Raw genomic sequence first — 18,078 nt, forward strand, 5'->3', positions numbered from 1 at the left:
CTGCTAAGGTGTCCCCTAGGTGGAGGTTAAACCCAGGTTTCGGTACACAGAAAGTGTCCTTTCCCGAGTAATAAAAGTAACAGATAAAAACATTATGTGAACATTTTTCTGGGACCAATTTTGAGTCCCCTGTATGTAGGTGTCCTGTGAATATAGATGTCCAAATGGAGCGGTTCCACTGTATCTAAACAATTTGTTTCTCAACATGTTACCATCTTTCTAGTGTAGAAATCACATGAATCAATCAATTTAACCTATTGGGCTTTTACTTCTTCAAGACTCATTCCTACTCAATACAGGAACAAAATAATGTTACAAGGGTGCCGTGAAACCTTGATTCCTTCCCAGCATCCCATGCAACCTTATCACCTCCCCAACCTAGTTTCCAGGGTTCTCTCCAACTTGTCAACCAATAGAAAAGAACCCTACAAACGAGGTTTATCACTTCGCATGGTAATGTGCATAGGAATGTGTGCTTTCCATGTGTTAAATGTATCAGTTTTAGTTCACTTTCTTTCTGGTGGATTTCTTACCCACAAAGGGCCAATCGTGGGATCTAACTACTTTTAGAAAAAGACCAATTCCAGATGACTAATCATTATCCTTAGCTTTGAGGGCCAGAGGTACAGGATAATTAGAATTTGGGGAGATTACACTAAAAAAGATTAATAAAATTGTGCGTGGGTGTACTGTTTTTTTTCACTTTAGTTTGACCAACTTCAAACATTTAAGACAACTTCATTTTATTCCACAGAATCAGTAAAAATACACAGTAATCAACAAATTTAAGAAGATAAAGAAAAGAAAATGGCTGTAATATAGAACCAGTTTAAAATGTCTCTAGCTGAGAATGGTGTCTTGACTCTCTTTTTTTGGTATTAACATCTGTTCTACAGAGTAGCAGAATTCCTCTCAAGTCTGCATTTGCTTCTGCTTCGTTGAACAAAACAGCAAATAAATTGATGATGCACAGCACGATCAGCGTCCTTGTTCAACTGTTACAAAAAAATGAAATTAAAATTAGTCTACTCAATCTTCAAAATAGAACAACACTCTTAATCATCATCACCAGTATTTGACAGGCAAGAGTCACTAAAATGTGACTGAAAGTTCTATTTAGAAAGAGGATACTTTAGTTGCTATTTGCAGAGTTTTTTGTCGAAGAAATAATGCTCTATGAGTACATAACCTTACTGTTAAAAGGTTGAAGGTTAAAGGTTTGTTTATAGTGGAAAGTGCATTTCGCTTATCCAGCTAGTTTACAGGCACTCCACTCAAATAATTGTGAAACAAAATAATGATGCACATAGAAGATAACCCTTTAAGCCCCAATATCCACATACAAATTCTCCAAACTGATCACCATAAATTTCCTTTAAGAATTAGTTAAGAGAATTTGATAAAAGATCAAAGTATTTTCTCTTGGGTGATCATTTTATTAATTCTCATAACCTAATCTCATGATAATGTATGAATATTGTTAGGAGAAAATTGCTGTTAGACACTGTTGGAACTTAAAGGGATAACAGGATTTAAAACCCCAACTGGTGGGAGGCTGCAGCACTCTGCCCTATACAAACTTGGCCCTCGATTTGAACTCGGAAAGACAGAGAACATCTCCAGCAAGTGCAAGTGACCAGAGCAGGAATCAAACCCGGGACTGCCGGATTATGAATCCAACAAACTGACCACTCAGCCACGCTGCCTCCTCCTTCTTTCTACTATAGAGAATAAAATAAGGGCACTTTGTTGGTAGTACCCATGAAAAGCTTAACCAAGAACTACAAAAAACAAGCAACACCTTAAACCAACAAGATTCAGACCAAATGTCACTTTTGCAGGAATCACAGTAGGTCTACAACAAAAATTAACTTACTGTATGTTGAAAGGTCAATTTCCTCTGGGAGTTCTCCTACATTCACTTCAAATCGATCTTGAACTTCATTCAATATCTTGGCATCTTTTTCATCTGATACAAATGTAATGGCAAGACCTTTGGTACCAAAACGTCCTGCTCTTGCAACCTGACATTAAGAAATAAGTGAAAAAGTATAAGCAAAAACTTTAGCAGCAAAGGAATAAAGACTCTTCTGCACTGTAAATGCTGTAACTTTAGGGCACAATGTTCTGTTGAGTTAATAATTACTGCCACCCATCAACTGTTCCACAGCACAGATCACTTCTACAGTGCTAACATCATTACTCATGCACAAATGATATTTCAATGTTTGATAAGTTATGTGCAATAGAGCGGTTTTCACTTGACTGTCGAAAGTAATTGAGGAATTGGTTTGGTTTTGGTTTTACTACGCCCTTTGGTTGGCTAGTGTATTTACTTTGGTTTTGGTTTTACGACAGTCAAGTGAAAACCGCTCTATTATTAAAAGATGTACTAAATAAAACACTATTTGTTACCAATGACATTGATATCTCAATAATCAAACTTTTGACTGCAAAAGTATTCTAGTCTAATGTTTTTTGGAAAATAATTCCTGTTAGATTTATTTACCCTGTGAAGATAGGTATCAGAGTCTTCAGGCATGTCGTAGTTGAAGACAATATTCACTCTCTCTATGTCCATTCCACGGCCAAACAGGTTGGTGGCAACCAGCATTCTCTTGGAGAAATCTTTAAACTCCTTGTAACGAGACAGCCTGACAACAAAAGAAAATAACCAGGGCATGAATAAAAAATTGGTTAGAAGGTTCTTATAAAAAAAAAGTACCAAGAAGAGGGCATCTAGCAACCGATTTTCTTTGTGAAATGTCTGGAAATGAGTGACAATTTTTTTACAACAGTCAAGTGTGACAAACCTTTCTTCCTGCTTCATATCTCTGTGGATACAAATGGCTGGGAAGTTCTGTTCAACCAGTAGCCCTGCCAAAGCCACACAGCGATAAACTGTTTTGACAAAGATTATCACCTGTAAAAAAGGCATTATTAACACCAATTTCACTAAACAACAAACATTCTCTTTAAAAACAGGCAGAGTTAGTGCCTGTCTTTCCGACACATCGCTACAGAAATTTACCAGACACATCTGAGTGTTCAACTGACCACTTACTACAGGTTTGACAAAACTAAGAGTTACTCAACAAAATAAAGAAAGTGAAAAAGCATTTTTTTTTATAGCACCACAAGTTGACCTTAACATGTTTCTGCCTCTTCTTATCCAAAAAGAAAAGGAAGTAAAAGACCAGTGGATGCCTTGTATCTGTTACTGGTACGCCTTGACATAGTAACCAGTTAGTAGAGATTCAGAAATTCAAAGGTTCATAGTTCAGAAATTGTCCCCCTAAAGGTGTCTCCCCAAAAATGCAACTGTCATACATTCTTTCAGATATAACAGGGGCATTTTTAATTTTTAGGGTGATACATTGTTACTACCATGCATCCTTGCATCTAAGCAAAAGAAAAAGTACAAGTCATCGTTTATACTAAATTGTTCCTTACATTGTGAAATCATTTTCCCTGCATATCCTGTACGATATCACCTATCACTGCACGATATAAAAAACTGCCATTCTCTGTCCCCAGGATGTGTGGTTAAACACGATTATGTCAATACCTGATTAAACTCTAACACGTCTAAAAGGTCAAAAAGCTTTCTATTCTTCTCCTGGTCTTTGAGTTTAACATAGTACTGTTGAAGGCCATGCAATGTGAGCTTTGTTTCATCATCAACATAAACTTCCATGGGCTATTTGTGAGAAGAGAGATGAGAATAACAATCCTTACCATAATACAGGGTAAAAAACAACACAAGAGCATTGCAAACCCGTGTGCCTGACTGTACTTTTCAAGCAATGACAAAAAATCGTAACATGAAGGACAATTACATGAGTTAGTTAGAGTAAACTTCCACTACATTGTTGTTTGAAGCTCACTTTGGCAGAACTGTTACATTTCCTTTGCCAATGCAAAAAAAAAATACACTCCAAGCTACACAGGCATGAAATATAATTTGATCACTAAAAACAGATCTTAGTAATAAAGAGGTTTTTTTTACATTCATCAAATTAGCATGAACTCAAACAAAAACACTTTCAGCTCCAAGTTAAGTAAAAGGTTAAGTGTCACAAATTCAGTACTCCCTGCAACTAGAATTTTGTTCTGTTGCAGAAACTCTTTCTGTGCAGGATAGCATCAGTACAAAATACGTTCAATAGCCTAAGAGTTGCTATTGTAATGAAATCAAACAGCAAAGGAAAAAATGACATTTTTGTGTAATCTGGTTTTAGTGCCACTTTGGAGCTGAAAGCAATTCACATGGAGAAAAGGTCACATTGTCCTCAGAGTCAGGGCTGGCTAGGGTAGGTTCCCGGAGATGAAACCAACTGACATCATCTGACTTGGTGTCATGAGCTCCTCCCTGCTTGAGTTAGCTCGCTGAACCATCATGATCAAGACATCTCACGATCTGACCACGAACAGCTCTTCAAGGCATCAAGGTCGAGTGATGAACATGGCAGGCATGGCACTTCCAAGCAGAAGGGTAAGCTAAGATTTGTCATTCCAATAACATCACCAAAGCACATTACTACCATCCAACACAACAACAACTGTAGCCCGCGACATCAAGTACACCCAACAAAAACACAGACACACCAATCAAGCATACACCCAACAATAACACAGACACACCAACTGATACTTTCCAAACCAGCAACTATTCAGCCACAAAATAACCACCTCATCAACTGAAAACCTATCAGCACTACCCCTCATAGCTTTCCAAACTAAATGAAAAGAAGATGCCTTTCTTAGGACTTGTAACTTGACAATTTTTCCATCATTTTGTTGGACCACCAAAGCTTAAAACATGCACAAAAGCAAGCTAACTAGCATCCAAATGGGAACCTTCTACAAGGAAGTGCCAAGCATGCCTGTAGGCTTAGGAAGCAGCATGCTTTGTCATCATCTCCTTCACAAGGATGATGAATGCTCAACAACAGACTTGACAATGGAACTTAGGAGGTATAATTACATCTTGCATAAACTTCTTGCAGACAGGACGGATCTCTTTGGCAAGGGTGGCACTGAACATCATAACTTGCTTCTCATGCGGTGTCATGCGGAAAACTTCTTGGACATCTCGTCGCATATCTGGAATAAACATGATTAAGTGTATGAGTGAATAATACGAAAAATGACAGTAAATCAGGACTACATACAAAAGGAAAGTAATGGTCAGAATTCTGCAGGGTAAAGAAGAAACATATGTGCCAGATTATTGTAAGGCAACAATAATGGAAATAAAAAGTGAAGAAAAAAATAAATCATTTCTTTGAAAAAAATTCTGCCCTGCTCTGCTATGAGCAGTGAGAGGCAATATGAAGCTTGATCACCAGGTAAGGGACGAATGGTAAAACCCAGTCGCTGTAGCAGAATGGATCTAGGAGCATAAGCTACTACACCAAAATGGAATTTCATACACCTTCAGGTTTCTTCTAACATTATGTACTAATTCACAGTCATTTATAATGAGTGGGCTAAGTAAATATAAATTAAATGTTTGTGCATCAGGAAATGACTCAACAACAATGTCAGAGCTTCTGGTCTGAGGTTGAAGACAATGAGCATGGTGTTCAATACCACCACTAGTCTGTAAGAGGTATAGAAAGGTAAATTTCTTAAAAATATTTGAGACTCCAAGACACAAAATCACCTAAAAATGTGACTTCAAAATCTATCACAAACGCTTGAACCGAGATTTTGAGATCAGGCCAAAAATTTCCGAGGCACACATTTTTTGAGGAATCATGCTACACCCCTTCTGTACACAAGAGAAAAAACTAATGTGAACACTTCTTACCAAGCTGTTCCAACATCTTGTCACATTCATCAAGGATGAAGTGCTTGATATGCTTGAGATTAAGTGTTTTCTCGCGTGTCAGAGCCAGTATTCTGCCAGGTGTGCCAACGACAATGTGTGGGCAGTTGGTCTTGAGGGTCTGCTGGTCCTTCTTGATGCTGATGCCACCAAAGAACACTGAAACTTTGATGTTATTCATGTATTTAGAAAATCTTTCATACTCTTTAGAGATCTGAAAGGCCAACTCTCGTGTGTGGCACATAACCAGCACACTGACTTGACCATCAACCTGCTCTAACTGCTGTAGTGTTGCCAGAACAAACACTGCAGTCTTTCCCATGCCGCTCTTAGCTTGACAAATGATATCCATGCCCAGGATAGCCTGAGGAATGCACTCATGCTGAACTGTAGGAAAAAAAACATGGTAACCACCATATTAGTTCTAGCTGACACCATGAGCTGACAATTAAAAGTGCCCATATGGCTAGTAGCAGAAAAGCAGAAATTTTGTTAAGCTATTTGACATGTTGGACACATTTTCTAAGGAGCTGTACGTTCATCAATGCATTTTTCTGCACGCTTTGGGAAAAAGCTGAGGGTTTATAGGAAAACTTCATAGCACTTCTGTAGCGCAGGGGGGGGGGGGGGGGGGGGGGGGGAGAGAACATTAAAATGGAATGGCCCTAAGAAAGTCAAATTATTGATATGGACAAAAGAAACCTAACCCTACACGTTGGGGCACACACGCCCAAGCCAAGCTTTTACGTTTGCGAGTTCAAACCATGGAAACATTAAATTTCGGGATTAGGAATTCTGATAATTGAAAACCGAACACTGTCATTGTTTAGAAAATCAGGTTACCTGACACAAAAAACCTAACGCATTTTCAAATATTATCCTTTTGAATAATTTATAAACCAAGAGCTTTTCAGTTTCAAGAAATCTCGCTCTTTTCGATGACATAGGGAATTCACATCAACAGGACATTTGTTAACGCCGTGTAAACAACTAAAGCTAAAAAGATGCTCGTTAAAAGACTTAATACTGAGATGGAATCGACAAGTGTGCTCAAAATACCTTCTGACGGATGTTCGAATCCACAGTCGACAATGGCGCGCAGAAGTTCCGGCTTTAAAAGAAAATCTCTAAAGCCAGAGCTATGAATACTGACATAGGTACCCTTCACGTCCTTCTTCGCTAGATCTTTAGCTGCCTGGGCTTCCGCGGCGGTTTCTGTCTCCTCCTCTTCGTAGTCCAACAAATCGTTGTCATCATTTTCGGCCATTATGGAATCGACGCCTTGACAAGAGAGAGCGAAACGGACTTTTTAGTTGGATAAATAGCTTTCCATGGAGACGAAAACCACGCAGCCTCGTAAAGGCTTCTGTGTGCTTTCGAATTATAGTGAACTGACTCATGGATGGAGTAAAAGAATTTGGAATTTTGAAGGATTTTACTACCTTGCAAGATCGTGAACCCAGTAAACGAAACGAACGCCTTTGTGAGATGACGCAGATGGCGAGCGTCACATGAAATGCACCCTGGGATGTATATTGTGACGCAACTTCTCTGATTGGCTAATTTGTCTCCTCAGGGCATAGGTCGCTCTTAACTGAGAGCCTGAACCAAGGTGCACTTCGTAAAATTCATTTGTTTTATTCATAATTCGGAGTTATTTCCCCAGAAGTATCAAATGCAAGAGCAGAACAGGCATATGATTTGCTTTCAGGGGTAGTTGATCGGTATTTCCAATCCGGGGAGAAAATTAAGTAAGCGCAGCCAATCACGTCAATCCAATTCGTTAAAGTTGTGCATGTTTTTGCGATTTGTTTGTTGGGAAGCTTATAAGCATTATTTTGTGCCAATATGGAAGTAGATTCCCTTCAAAGCAGTCGTATTAGAAGGTAAGCACACTTTCCATTGCAGAAACTTTATCCTCAGGTTGTACTCTCGGGCTTATTTTTACAATGGGTTTGTAGAAAAATTAAGCAAATAAGATCCAATATTGATGATAGAATTGTTTGGTTTTGTTTGTTTTGTTATGCTGGATTAAATCAATTTATGAGGTGTACATGAGGCATTAAATCAAGCCTTTCTTTATTGGAATTTTAAGGTAGTCAACTGCTAAAACATCCCCTGTTCTTTCCAAATTAATGTTGCCAATGATCAACTCCCTGAATTGTACTCCAGTAATAAAATTGTACTCCTTTTACCCAAAATAATGTATACAGACTGAAAATAGCTTGAGTCTCAGAGAGGTCTGAGAGTTAGACTGAAAAGGGCTTTTAATTTCCGTACCATACCCATATGGCGTAAAGAAGAAAAAAAGCGATGAAAAAAATACCTAATCAGACTAAAAACATCAACAGAAAATAATGAGTTAGTTTTATTTTTTCATCAGTAAGCCTTGTGCATCACCTGAACTTTATGATAGTGAGTCAGTCATGTGAATCAACTGTGGATTTGCTTATGAAGAAGTCCATAGACCTTTATCATATGACTACCAAGACAATTTGCATAAATTTAACCCCATAGTGAAAAACTTGAGAACTGAGTTTCAACATGTAAAAACAAAACTATTTACCCAGTATTCTTTCAGTACTTATTGGCCGCCATCCAAAGGTCAGGGTCGGCCAGGGGGGGTAGTGGTATACCAGTATACCCGAAAAAATTCGCCAAAATACCCCCAAAATACCCAAAATTCATCCAAATATACCCAAAATTAATCGAAGGTATACTTAATACCTGAAATTCAAAGAAAGTGATATACCGAATACCCGTATTTAAGCTGCAATATACCGTATACCCGATTTAAAAAGCCCCTGTATACTGTATACCCAAAAACCCTGGCTGACCCTGAAAGGTCTACTCACAAAGAGCATGCTCCCTGAAATTTTACTCTTGGTTCGAATTTTGTTTTCTGAATAACCAAATATAAATGAACAAATGCAATAGAGGCGTGGCCGAGTGGTCAGCGCGTCAGACTCGCAATCCGGCAGTCCCGGGTTCGAGTCCCGCTCTGGCCACTTGCTGGATTTGTGCTCGGTCGTCCCGAGTTCAAATTCTCGGCCATGCTTGTAAATAGCCAACTGGTTGCCTTCTGCCAGTTGGGGTTTTTAATCCTGTTATGTTGTATTTGAATTATTTTGTTTCTAAATATTTGAGTGGAGTGCCTGTAAATTAGCTGACTAGCTAAGTGCACCTTCCACTATAAACATGCCTTTAACCTTTTAACCTTTAATAGAAACATGTTGACATGGACATGATTTGAAAAAAAAGGGGTTCATTATATTTTAGGCATATCTGCTTTTTCCTAAAAAGTCCTGACAAAGCAAGAGTCCCTAATAACAGGATCTTCTTATAGTCAACTATTTTCCTTGCTAAACAAAATAGTAAAATATCCTGGCTTTTTCCTCCTTAAATAAAAAAATTCCTAATCCTAAATTTGATATGTTATCTTTACCTTTCAGACTTTTTCAACTGGGAACCTTTGTTGTGTTTGTGTGGTGGGCAGCCATAGTGAAATCCATAAGTGCTGTGTTTACCTGCATATTTGGCCCAAATTACAGGCAATCTATGTATGGAAAGAGAATAAAAAAGAGCAAGTTTATACTTGATGATAAAATCACTCTAACTAACCATGGATCATTTGGTACTGTTCCAAAGAAGGTGTTAGAAGCTCGATGGCAGTTGCAGGTACTGGTTACGTGAATTCTGGTCAGGACAGCAGCCTGGCATTTTGAATACCATGAATAAATGAATAAGAAATGTCAACATTCATGAAAAGGGAGTCTTGCTCTAAGCCTCTAAATTATGTCTTTTTGGCCTTTTTAGACCCAAAGGTTTGAAATGTAAAAATAATCTTGTAATCATTTTTATCACCTTAACACTCTAGTGTAATGTAGTTTTTATTGTTATTAACTGTCATAACAGTAAATAACTTTTCTTTCTGATATTTTGTTTATTCATAATCTTCAGAACCTCTCTGAAAACCTCTAGTGATGAGGCCATCCTAACTTATTATTATTATTTTTGTTTATATTATTAAACAATACTATTTAATTGAGGTACCTTTTGCTTTGATATCAAATCCTACCCTTAAACCACAAGCATAGACAAGTTTAATAAAGAGAGAATCTATCATTTTATCTTTTTCCACAGATCCCTTCAATAAGAAGAGAAGAACATGACCCCTGTACATGAATTTTAACAATTTTTTTCCATGATTGTTTCAATAAGGCCAAAAAATTCAGTCTTCTTGTACACATATACAAAAGAAACATAGTTGATCATTGCTAATGTACACAACTATCACAGAGATCAATTTGGACTGAGTGATTGATAATTTGTCCATTCACTGATTTGCTGACTCAATCTGAGTTTCTTAAAAAGTATCTCCTTTCACACTTTGCCTTTTAAAAGTGAAAATATTTGATTGTAAGTTTATCTGTTGTTGTTGGTGGTGGTGGCGGTGGTGGTCTTGACTTGTTAGGGAAAGAATTAAAATTACCCTTTTTTCTCTTTCTTTTCACACAGGAAGAGATGGATAAATACCCAGATGTATGGTTCAGATACAAAGTACAGAATATGTGGAACAAATCTCTCGAAACCGTGGCCAGGTTTGTAAGAGCTGATCCTCAAGACCTGGTGTTTGTTGCTAATGCAACTGCTGGCATCAATTCAGTGCTAAAGTGTCTGGATATTCATGAGGGTGATGGTATTCTTATAACTAATCAAACTTATGGAGCAGTTCAAATAACAGCACAAGATATTTGCCAAGCAAAAAAAGCCAAGCTTATTGTGCTTAATATCACATTTCCTACTTCAGACATGACATCTTCTGTGAATTACCATGCAACTGAGGTTGTTCAACATTATGAAAAAGTGTTACAGGAAAATCCCTCCATAAAGGTGGCAATTATAGATGCCATTACCAGTAATAGTGCGTTAAAGCTCCCTTTTAAGAAGCTAACTGAGGTGTGTCATAAGTACAATGTTCTGGCGTTGGTTGATGGTGCTCATGCACCCGGACAAATTCCCCTGGATCTTGACAGGCTTGGTGCAGATTTCTTTGTTGGTAAGTTGCCCTGATATAATTGGTGTATACTTCAACTCTTTATTCTTTTGCATCAGTTCTATATTCCTTCTACTCATATTCTTGTTTGGGTCACCTGCTCGGTTAGTTCCACCAAATATTTAGGTGTTCCAAACTCTGCACAATGAACCTTATACCATTGAAATTTTCTTTCCCTTCACAAACTCTCGATTTTATATTTTAAAGCACTAATTTGTATTAATTATAATTATTCTGTGTGAGAGTGCAAATAAAAATTGACTTGACTTGTAAACTGATTTAGCAACATGTTTGGGGTTCCTACTATTCCAAAATTATAATTATTAAATGAGGTTCAAAATAACTTTACGATGAAAAGGTGGAGCATGATCATCCGAGTGAGCGTAGTCCTGAATAGGACTGTTGTTGACAGTGACTGACATTTCAGCAGCCTGTGCGGTAGTCCTTGCCAGAGTCAAAGTGAGTTGTATTGTCAGTTGTGTAGTGATTCTGTCGTTGTCAGTTTTGTGTCAGTCCAAGGGTGAGAACTGATCACATTTTTGGCAATGTATATGGACTGTAACCTTTTTGTAATCATATCTACCACTATACATCAATGTTGCCTTTTAGTATACACACTCAGTGATCTTGGTAATTCAAGCAATCTGATTGGTTAGCTATCTCAGACTATGACGTTATATTCACCATGCTATTAAACCGCTGCTGCTTAAGCTTACAAAACTCAATACAAAAAGATTAAAACCATCTAACTTTTGCGCATCCACTGTTTACAGCTTCGTGTTCATGCATGAATTCACCCGTCAATCAAAGTAATTGTTTTTTAATGGTTTCCTTTCTGATTCTATTGAGATCACTTCGTGTGAATATACTAAAACAATTATTCACCTCAGGCGAATTTAATATTGTGGAATAATATTAACTTCGCCTTCGGCGAATAATTGTTAAATATAATTTAACAAAGTGCTATAAACTGAAGGAATAAAAGTGTATATAAAACTCTCATTGCCTGCCTCCTAGGAAATCTTCACAAATGGCTTTTTGCACCTCGTGGATGTGCTATTCTCTGGATCAGCCCCAAGTTTCATGATATCATCCTACCACAGGTTGTCTCGTGGAATCACGATAAAAGCCTTCAGGACAGATTTTTCATACAAGGCACAATGGACCATACCTCTTACATTGCGAGCGAGACTGCCATCAAGTTTTATAATGATATAGGAGGAATGGTGGGTGCTTTTGATTACTCAGGGTAAACTAAGTCATACCCGAGCCATGATTGCGTCAGTGACCCATACCTTAAGACTATTGCAGCAGCTCATCCCAAAGGTTTGAATCAAACTCAAGCCTGTATTGGCTTGTGATCTGTCCACAGATGTTTTTTCTTTTTATTATTTTTTTCCAGGAGTTCAGTGAACTGTCTTTAAAGAAAAACTAAGCCTGTGAGCAGGCTTTAAAGCCTGATTTGTTCAGGCAGGTTTTTCTGATTCTTTTTTATTCTCTGAGTGGACAATGTAAGTGAGAAAGTTTACAGCATAAAATGACCTTTATAACAATCTGTTAAATTTATACAGTGACAATGTTTTTTTCTCTATAAATGGTTCTTATTTGATTATACTTTCAGTCTGAAAGTTGGTTCTGAGAAACCTCGGGTCACTGTATTTTTGTTGTATTATTTAAAACTGAACTTGAAATTTATTGTATTATCAGTTAATTGGGCAGGCTTAACTCCAACAGACCACTGCAGGAAGAAATAGATAAACATCGCAAATCATGTGGGAAAGCAATGCTCGTAGTGGTTATATACCCATATGATCTAGCACTATGCCCTTAAAGAAACCTTTGATCCTAAGGCCCCTTAAATACTTCCTAACATAATAAGAACCTTTGATGTAGTGTTAACTCTCAGTTTACCTGTATCTTGACTGTACAGATTTAGTACGTTTTCATTGAATAGAGGGTATCAGGGCTGTGTTGTTGCCTTACTTTTGCTCTTGGATCGGGCTAGGAAATCTTAATTTTTGCCTCCATATCATTTACTGGGCACCCTGGATTTCGTAGGCTCAGAGAATCGGGCTCCCTAGGATTTTTCCCAGAGCACAGCGTTGAAAATAATAGAATGAATCCTTTTCACTGGGCCATACTGGAAAGAACTGTAAGTATTTTACTGGGAGTATCTGAATTAATGCATCTATGGCAAAACAATAGTTTGAGCCTTAAAATGTTTTGTTATCATTAGAGTTCCATAACAAAGTACAACAGTCAGCTTGCATCTTGGGCAGCGATGTTGTTAGCAGAAGACTGGGACACAGAAGTACTTCCTGTTCCAGAATCCATGCGAGCCCCTTGCATGGCTGTTGTACGTCTTCCTGATACATTGTCAGCAGCTTATGGATCGACGTCTGAAGGAGCCAAGCAGATGATGTCTGATGTCTACACAAAATACAAAGTTGTTGCTTGTTTTGTGTGCGTACAAGCATCACTGTGGTGTCGAGTGTCTGCTCAGGTTTACAATGCCAAAGAAGACTACATGCTGCTTGCTGAAGTGGTCCTAAAGCTGATGGAAGAATGTGCAAATGGTTTTTGTCCAAAGGTAGAGAAAGCTGCCGAACCTAACAGATGGTCGTGGTATGAAGAGCCACGTTAACAAAGAACAAAACATGAAATAACATAAACAATGATGGGGATATTAGCCAGCAGAACAGGCGATATTTTTTGTGATTTTCTGGCAAACGAAAAAACGAAGAGGGCGTAGGGCGCAAGACACGCGCGACGAGGGAATGCGCGGAAAAAGACTGTTTTTGCGCCTTCCCCCGTCGGGCACCGTGACTAGTGCTCCTGGCTCTCTTCGCCCTTGTCTTCGCTCGTCTGAAAAACGCCGTAGAAATACGCCCGTTCGGCTGGATATTATGACATTCTTATAATATCAATGGTGTGGTGAGATGTTTTAAGTAAATAATAGGTATATAATACCCTTTGCACTGTTCAACAACATCTTGATAATTATGGTAAGATAAAACCGTGAATCACAAGTTGAATTTAAAGTAAACCGGACACTGATTTTAGCTAGCCTGAACTTCATCCGATTACTTCGAGTCGTTAATACTCCCTCAGAGGAGAAAACGACTTGAAGCAATCGGATGAAATTCAGGCTAGATTTCAGCTACCTGTACAGTACTGTAAAGTTTTAAGGGTTTTTTTATTAATAGTTTTTGCTAACAATATCGTTTAATCTCTTTTATCCATAGACTTGCACTAAGTCGACCTGTTTTTAGTTATAAACGGGGGAAAAGATTGTTAATAACCTCAAAGGAAGTGAAACGAGCTTTAGTGAGGTCGCGAAAGGTCATACTTGACAAAATAAAACTGCGCAACTGCTTTAAGACTTTGTGAAAGTCTGTTACTCTTTCTATACACGGCTCGTAAAGTGCCAACTATATCTTCATCGTGTTTAAATAAAGGTTTTGTACGGTATTGAATCAGTTGTACTGAGTTGATGGCTAGCAGAAGTCTCTCTGACTATTTGAGTACCCGATTTGAAAACAGGGGCGTAGCAAGGAGACGCACAATTTCTAAATCTACCTGCTCCACCCCACCCCACATCCCCTCCCCCCCCCCCCCCCCCGCAAATCGTTTTCAGGTGTTTTGATTAAGCGTTTTTACTTTCTATCAAATGACATATTGAGTTGGAAATTCTTTGTCGCCTTTTTTTCGGTTTATTGACTGAAGCACGTCAATCGCTTATCAATAATTTAGCCAACAAGCCCAGTCGTAGTAGATAAAGAGAGCCAAGGGATCGACCACCCAAACAGGGTGTATGTCTCCGAGCCTCGGTTTTCAAACAAGAAAGGGTTCACCAGAAAGGTTGAAGAAGACAAAAAGCCAACGACATGTGGGATTGTTTGCTATGTGCGAACATTAAAACGAATTCTTAAGCGTTAAGGGGTAAAACGAGCTGGGCATAACATTGAGTCCCTCATAGAACACATAGTCGTTACTATTCTGGAAGAACTGGAGAATTCATGTGGCTCTTTCATGGGATATCGTCAATTGACAAGGCGACTGAGAGGTAAGTATGATTTGAAAGTGAGAGGAGATACTGTGATGAGAGCCCTCAGCAGTATAGATCCCGAAGGAGTTGAACGTATGGTACTCCCTAACCTGAGATCAGGCTCTATTTTCGTTTCGCTTTGAAAATTACATTCCGGCGGGCTTTTATTGGCTCGTCAGGCCATTTAGTACCGAACGGTTTTTCTTTATAATGTCTCTTAGATCCAATCCACATATCTTCAGTTTTTGAACAGTTAATCTTGAGTCCAGAGAGAATTTCCAATGTGTTAAGTAGCTCAAATAATCTTTCGGCCAAGCTTGTGTCAGCTAACACAGCGGTTGTATCGTCTGCAAACTGTAAAAGCTTAGTTTCCTCAGTTCCTATTGTGATTCCTTTAATTGTCTCTTTTTGCCTTATAGCAATTGCTAAAGTTTCTACAGCAATTATAAATAGGTAAGGAGAGAGTGGATCACCCTGCCTAACACCGCGTTCCAGAGTAAAAAAGTTAGAACTTACGCCATTGTTTATAACACAGCTTTGAATGTTGTTATAAAAGGTTTACACCCATTGAAGGAATTCTCGACCAAAGTTAAACTTTTTAAGACTTTCAATGAGAAATTCCCATTCCACGCTATCAAAGCTTATCAAAAGCTTTTTGAAAATCTATGAAAAGGAGTAAACCTGGGATGTTTTCCTTAACTGTGAAATCCATAATATCGAAAATAGAAAGTATTGCTTCACCGATGAAACGATCTTTAACATAACCACTCTGGTTGTAGTGAATGATACTGGGTAATACCTTTTTAACCCTTGCTGCGATCACCTTCGACATAATTTTCGTATCTACATTAACAAGAGATATTGGTCGCCAGTTTTCTAGGAGAGCGCAATCTTTTCCGCTTTTCTCATTACAGCCATTACAGCCTGTTTTTGTTAGCATGACATTTCCCCTTTCTCGAAACATTCATTTGCGCACCGGATAAATAAAACCTTCGCATATTAGTGGCCAAAATTTTCTATAGAATTCAGCTGGAATGCCATCACTTCCAGGGGATTTATTACTCTGAAAACTATCCAAGAGTTTAGAACATTCTTCTGAAGAAATTAATCCTTCACAGGAATTTTTTTGCTCCTTCGAAAGTTGGGGAATATTCAGATCGTTCAAAAATGAAGATATTTTCTCTCCTATTAGTAGGACTATTAATAGGTAATTATGCTTTTGTACAATTTTCCGTAAAAACGCTCTTGTTCTTTTAGTATACAATGCGGATCCGTTGTGATTTTACCATTTATGCACAGTTTTCCCATATGTTTTTTAACGTGGTTCCTTTTTTCTAAGTTAAAAAATATTTTGTGCTTCCTCTCCATGTTCATGCCATCTGGCACGTGCTTGTATTATTACGCCTTTGGTTTTTTCTTCGTAAAACGACTCCAACTCCCCTGAACTACATTATAATGGGTTGCGTTATGGTCGTTTGGATTATTTTTAAGTTTACTCTTTTCTTTACTTAATTCTTCCTGAAGGTCAAGTTCCTTTTTTCCCCTTTCTTTTGCCTTTCTTTTAGAGTATTGAATAGCATGAGCTCTTATGTTATATTTAATCCAATCCCATATCATTCGATTATCTGTAAATTCTTTCTGTCCTTCCGCTGTCCAAAGTGGAATCATCCCGGCTATATCTTCTTCGTACTCTTAATCATTTAACAGTGAGCAGTTCATTTTCCAGTTCCTGGCCCTTTCAATTCGTTCTCTAACTTTCCGAGTTCTAAGGAAATTGCATCATGGTCTGTTCGTACAGCCGGGATTATTTCGGTCAATTCAACAAAATCGCTCAGATTGTTAGATATCAACCAGTAATCGAGACGACAAAAGACTGGGGGAGATTTCTGACTCCATGTAAAACTTTTTGCGCCAGGATTTTTGGATCTCCAGATATCCACTAAATTTAAGAAGGTACTAACCCTTCTACAATTTTAAATATTGTGTTTCTCAGAATCTAATTAACTTCAATCTGACTTAAAGAAGTTGTTGTTGTATTGCACCAGTAGTACCGTAAATTAGTTGAACAGATCTATGTTCGTTCTTTGATCTACTTAAAATCCTCAGGGATATTTGTTACATCATACTTTAGTTCTCCTCTGTACAGATATCTACCAACCACTTTGGCCTCTGAACCTTGCTCCTTTGCCTTGAACATCGCCTTTATTAGTTCATCTTGTATAGCTTTTGCATAATCGGCGGTTATGTAAACGTCCTTGAACCTTGTGCTCTCTTTAATTCTCTTCTTCCTGGCAAAAACCTGGTCTCTGTCTTCTCGGCAAACGAAGCGAGCAATGATCGGTCTGTGTTTGTTTTCGAGTGGTTAACACCTTCTTCTGATGAATTTGGGATATTGTGAAAGTTTAGATTCTCACGCCGAGTATAATCTTCCAGCTCTATAACTTTATCTCTCTCCTCCTTTAGCTCAGCTTTGGTTTTTGTGAGAAGCGCTCGCAGTTCTTGCAACTCGTCCTCCTGTACCGTTTTAGAATCTTTCAGTGCTTTGGTTGCCTCTTTCATATCTTCAATGGTCGCCAATATTTCATCTACACTTTTTTCCACGCCCTTAATATTTCTCTTCAACATATCAATTTTTTCCTTCATTTCCTGCCTCAGGCTACATAATTCTTCGTGCAGCTTCGCAAAGTTGCTTTCCATATTCGCCGTTAAGTTTTGAATTAAGTCCCTGAGTGAATTTGTTTCCCCTTCTTCTTTGTTCATCCTCGCTTTTTTTAAATTGGTATTGGATGAAACAGAACTAGAGCTGGAGCCTCTTTCCCCACTTTTGGATTTAGTCATAATTTTGATTTAAAATATCCGAGGTTTTCCCTTCTTGAGGTTGCTCTTAACACCGCGTGGCCTTCCGCCATGACGCTCAGCCCAGTTCCCCTTGACCAGAACTGAGATCACAGAAATTAGGCGATAGCTGTTAAGGTCATCTCTGTCCCCTTGTTTGAAAAAATACCACAAATAGGGATGCAAATGAGATCTGCACATTCCGGAGCAGATATCTTATGAAGACCAGTTGCCTTTGACTTGTTAAGTTTATTCAAAGGTGAAAAAACTTTGTTAACACTGGTCGGACGGAGCTCAAAACATGGG

The 18,078-nt window shown here is 38.2% G+C and overlaps 2 protein-coding genes across 2 annotated transcripts; one reads left to right on the forward strand and one right to left on the reverse strand.

Moving 5' to 3' along the window:
• Positions 1 to 726: 726 nt before the first annotated feature.
• Positions 727 to 7,333, reverse strand: LOC140939047 (spliceosome RNA helicase DDX39B). The gene is made up of 9 exons (XM_073388604.1): positions 7,276 to 7,333; positions 6,893 to 7,114; positions 5,816 to 6,220; positions 4,988 to 5,106; positions 3,569 to 3,700; positions 2,814 to 2,923; positions 2,510 to 2,654; positions 1,877 to 2,024; positions 727 to 995 (listed from the first exon to the last, which is right to left on the reverse strand). Exons 2-9 carry the CDS (start codon positions 7,098 to 7,100, stop codon positions 979 to 981), a joined length of 1,284 nt encoding a protein of 427 aa, XP_073244705.1. The 5' UTR covers positions 7,101 to 7,114; positions 7,276 to 7,333; the 3' UTR covers positions 727 to 978.
• A 97-nt stretch (positions 7,334 to 7,430) lies between these two features.
• Positions 7,431 to 14,267, forward strand: LOC140939046 (uncharacterized). Its single transcript, XM_073388603.1, has 5 exons — positions 7,431 to 7,719; positions 9,286 to 9,511; positions 10,352 to 10,892; positions 11,907 to 12,115; positions 13,126 to 14,267. The coding sequence occupies exons 1-5, from the start codon at positions 7,682 to 7,684 to the stop codon at positions 13,531 to 13,533; spliced, it is 1,422 nt and encodes a 473-aa protein (XP_073244704.1). The 5' UTR covers positions 7,431 to 7,681; the 3' UTR covers positions 13,534 to 14,267.
• Positions 14,268 to 18,078: the final 3,811 nt, after the last annotated feature.

The sequence above is a fragment of the Porites lutea genome, chromosome 5, assembly GCF_958299795.1.
Source record: "Porites lutea chromosome 5, jaPorLute2.1, whole genome shotgun sequence".
In the NCBI taxonomy this organism is placed as follows: domain Eukaryota; kingdom Metazoa; phylum Cnidaria; class Anthozoa; order Scleractinia; family Poritidae; genus Porites; species Porites lutea.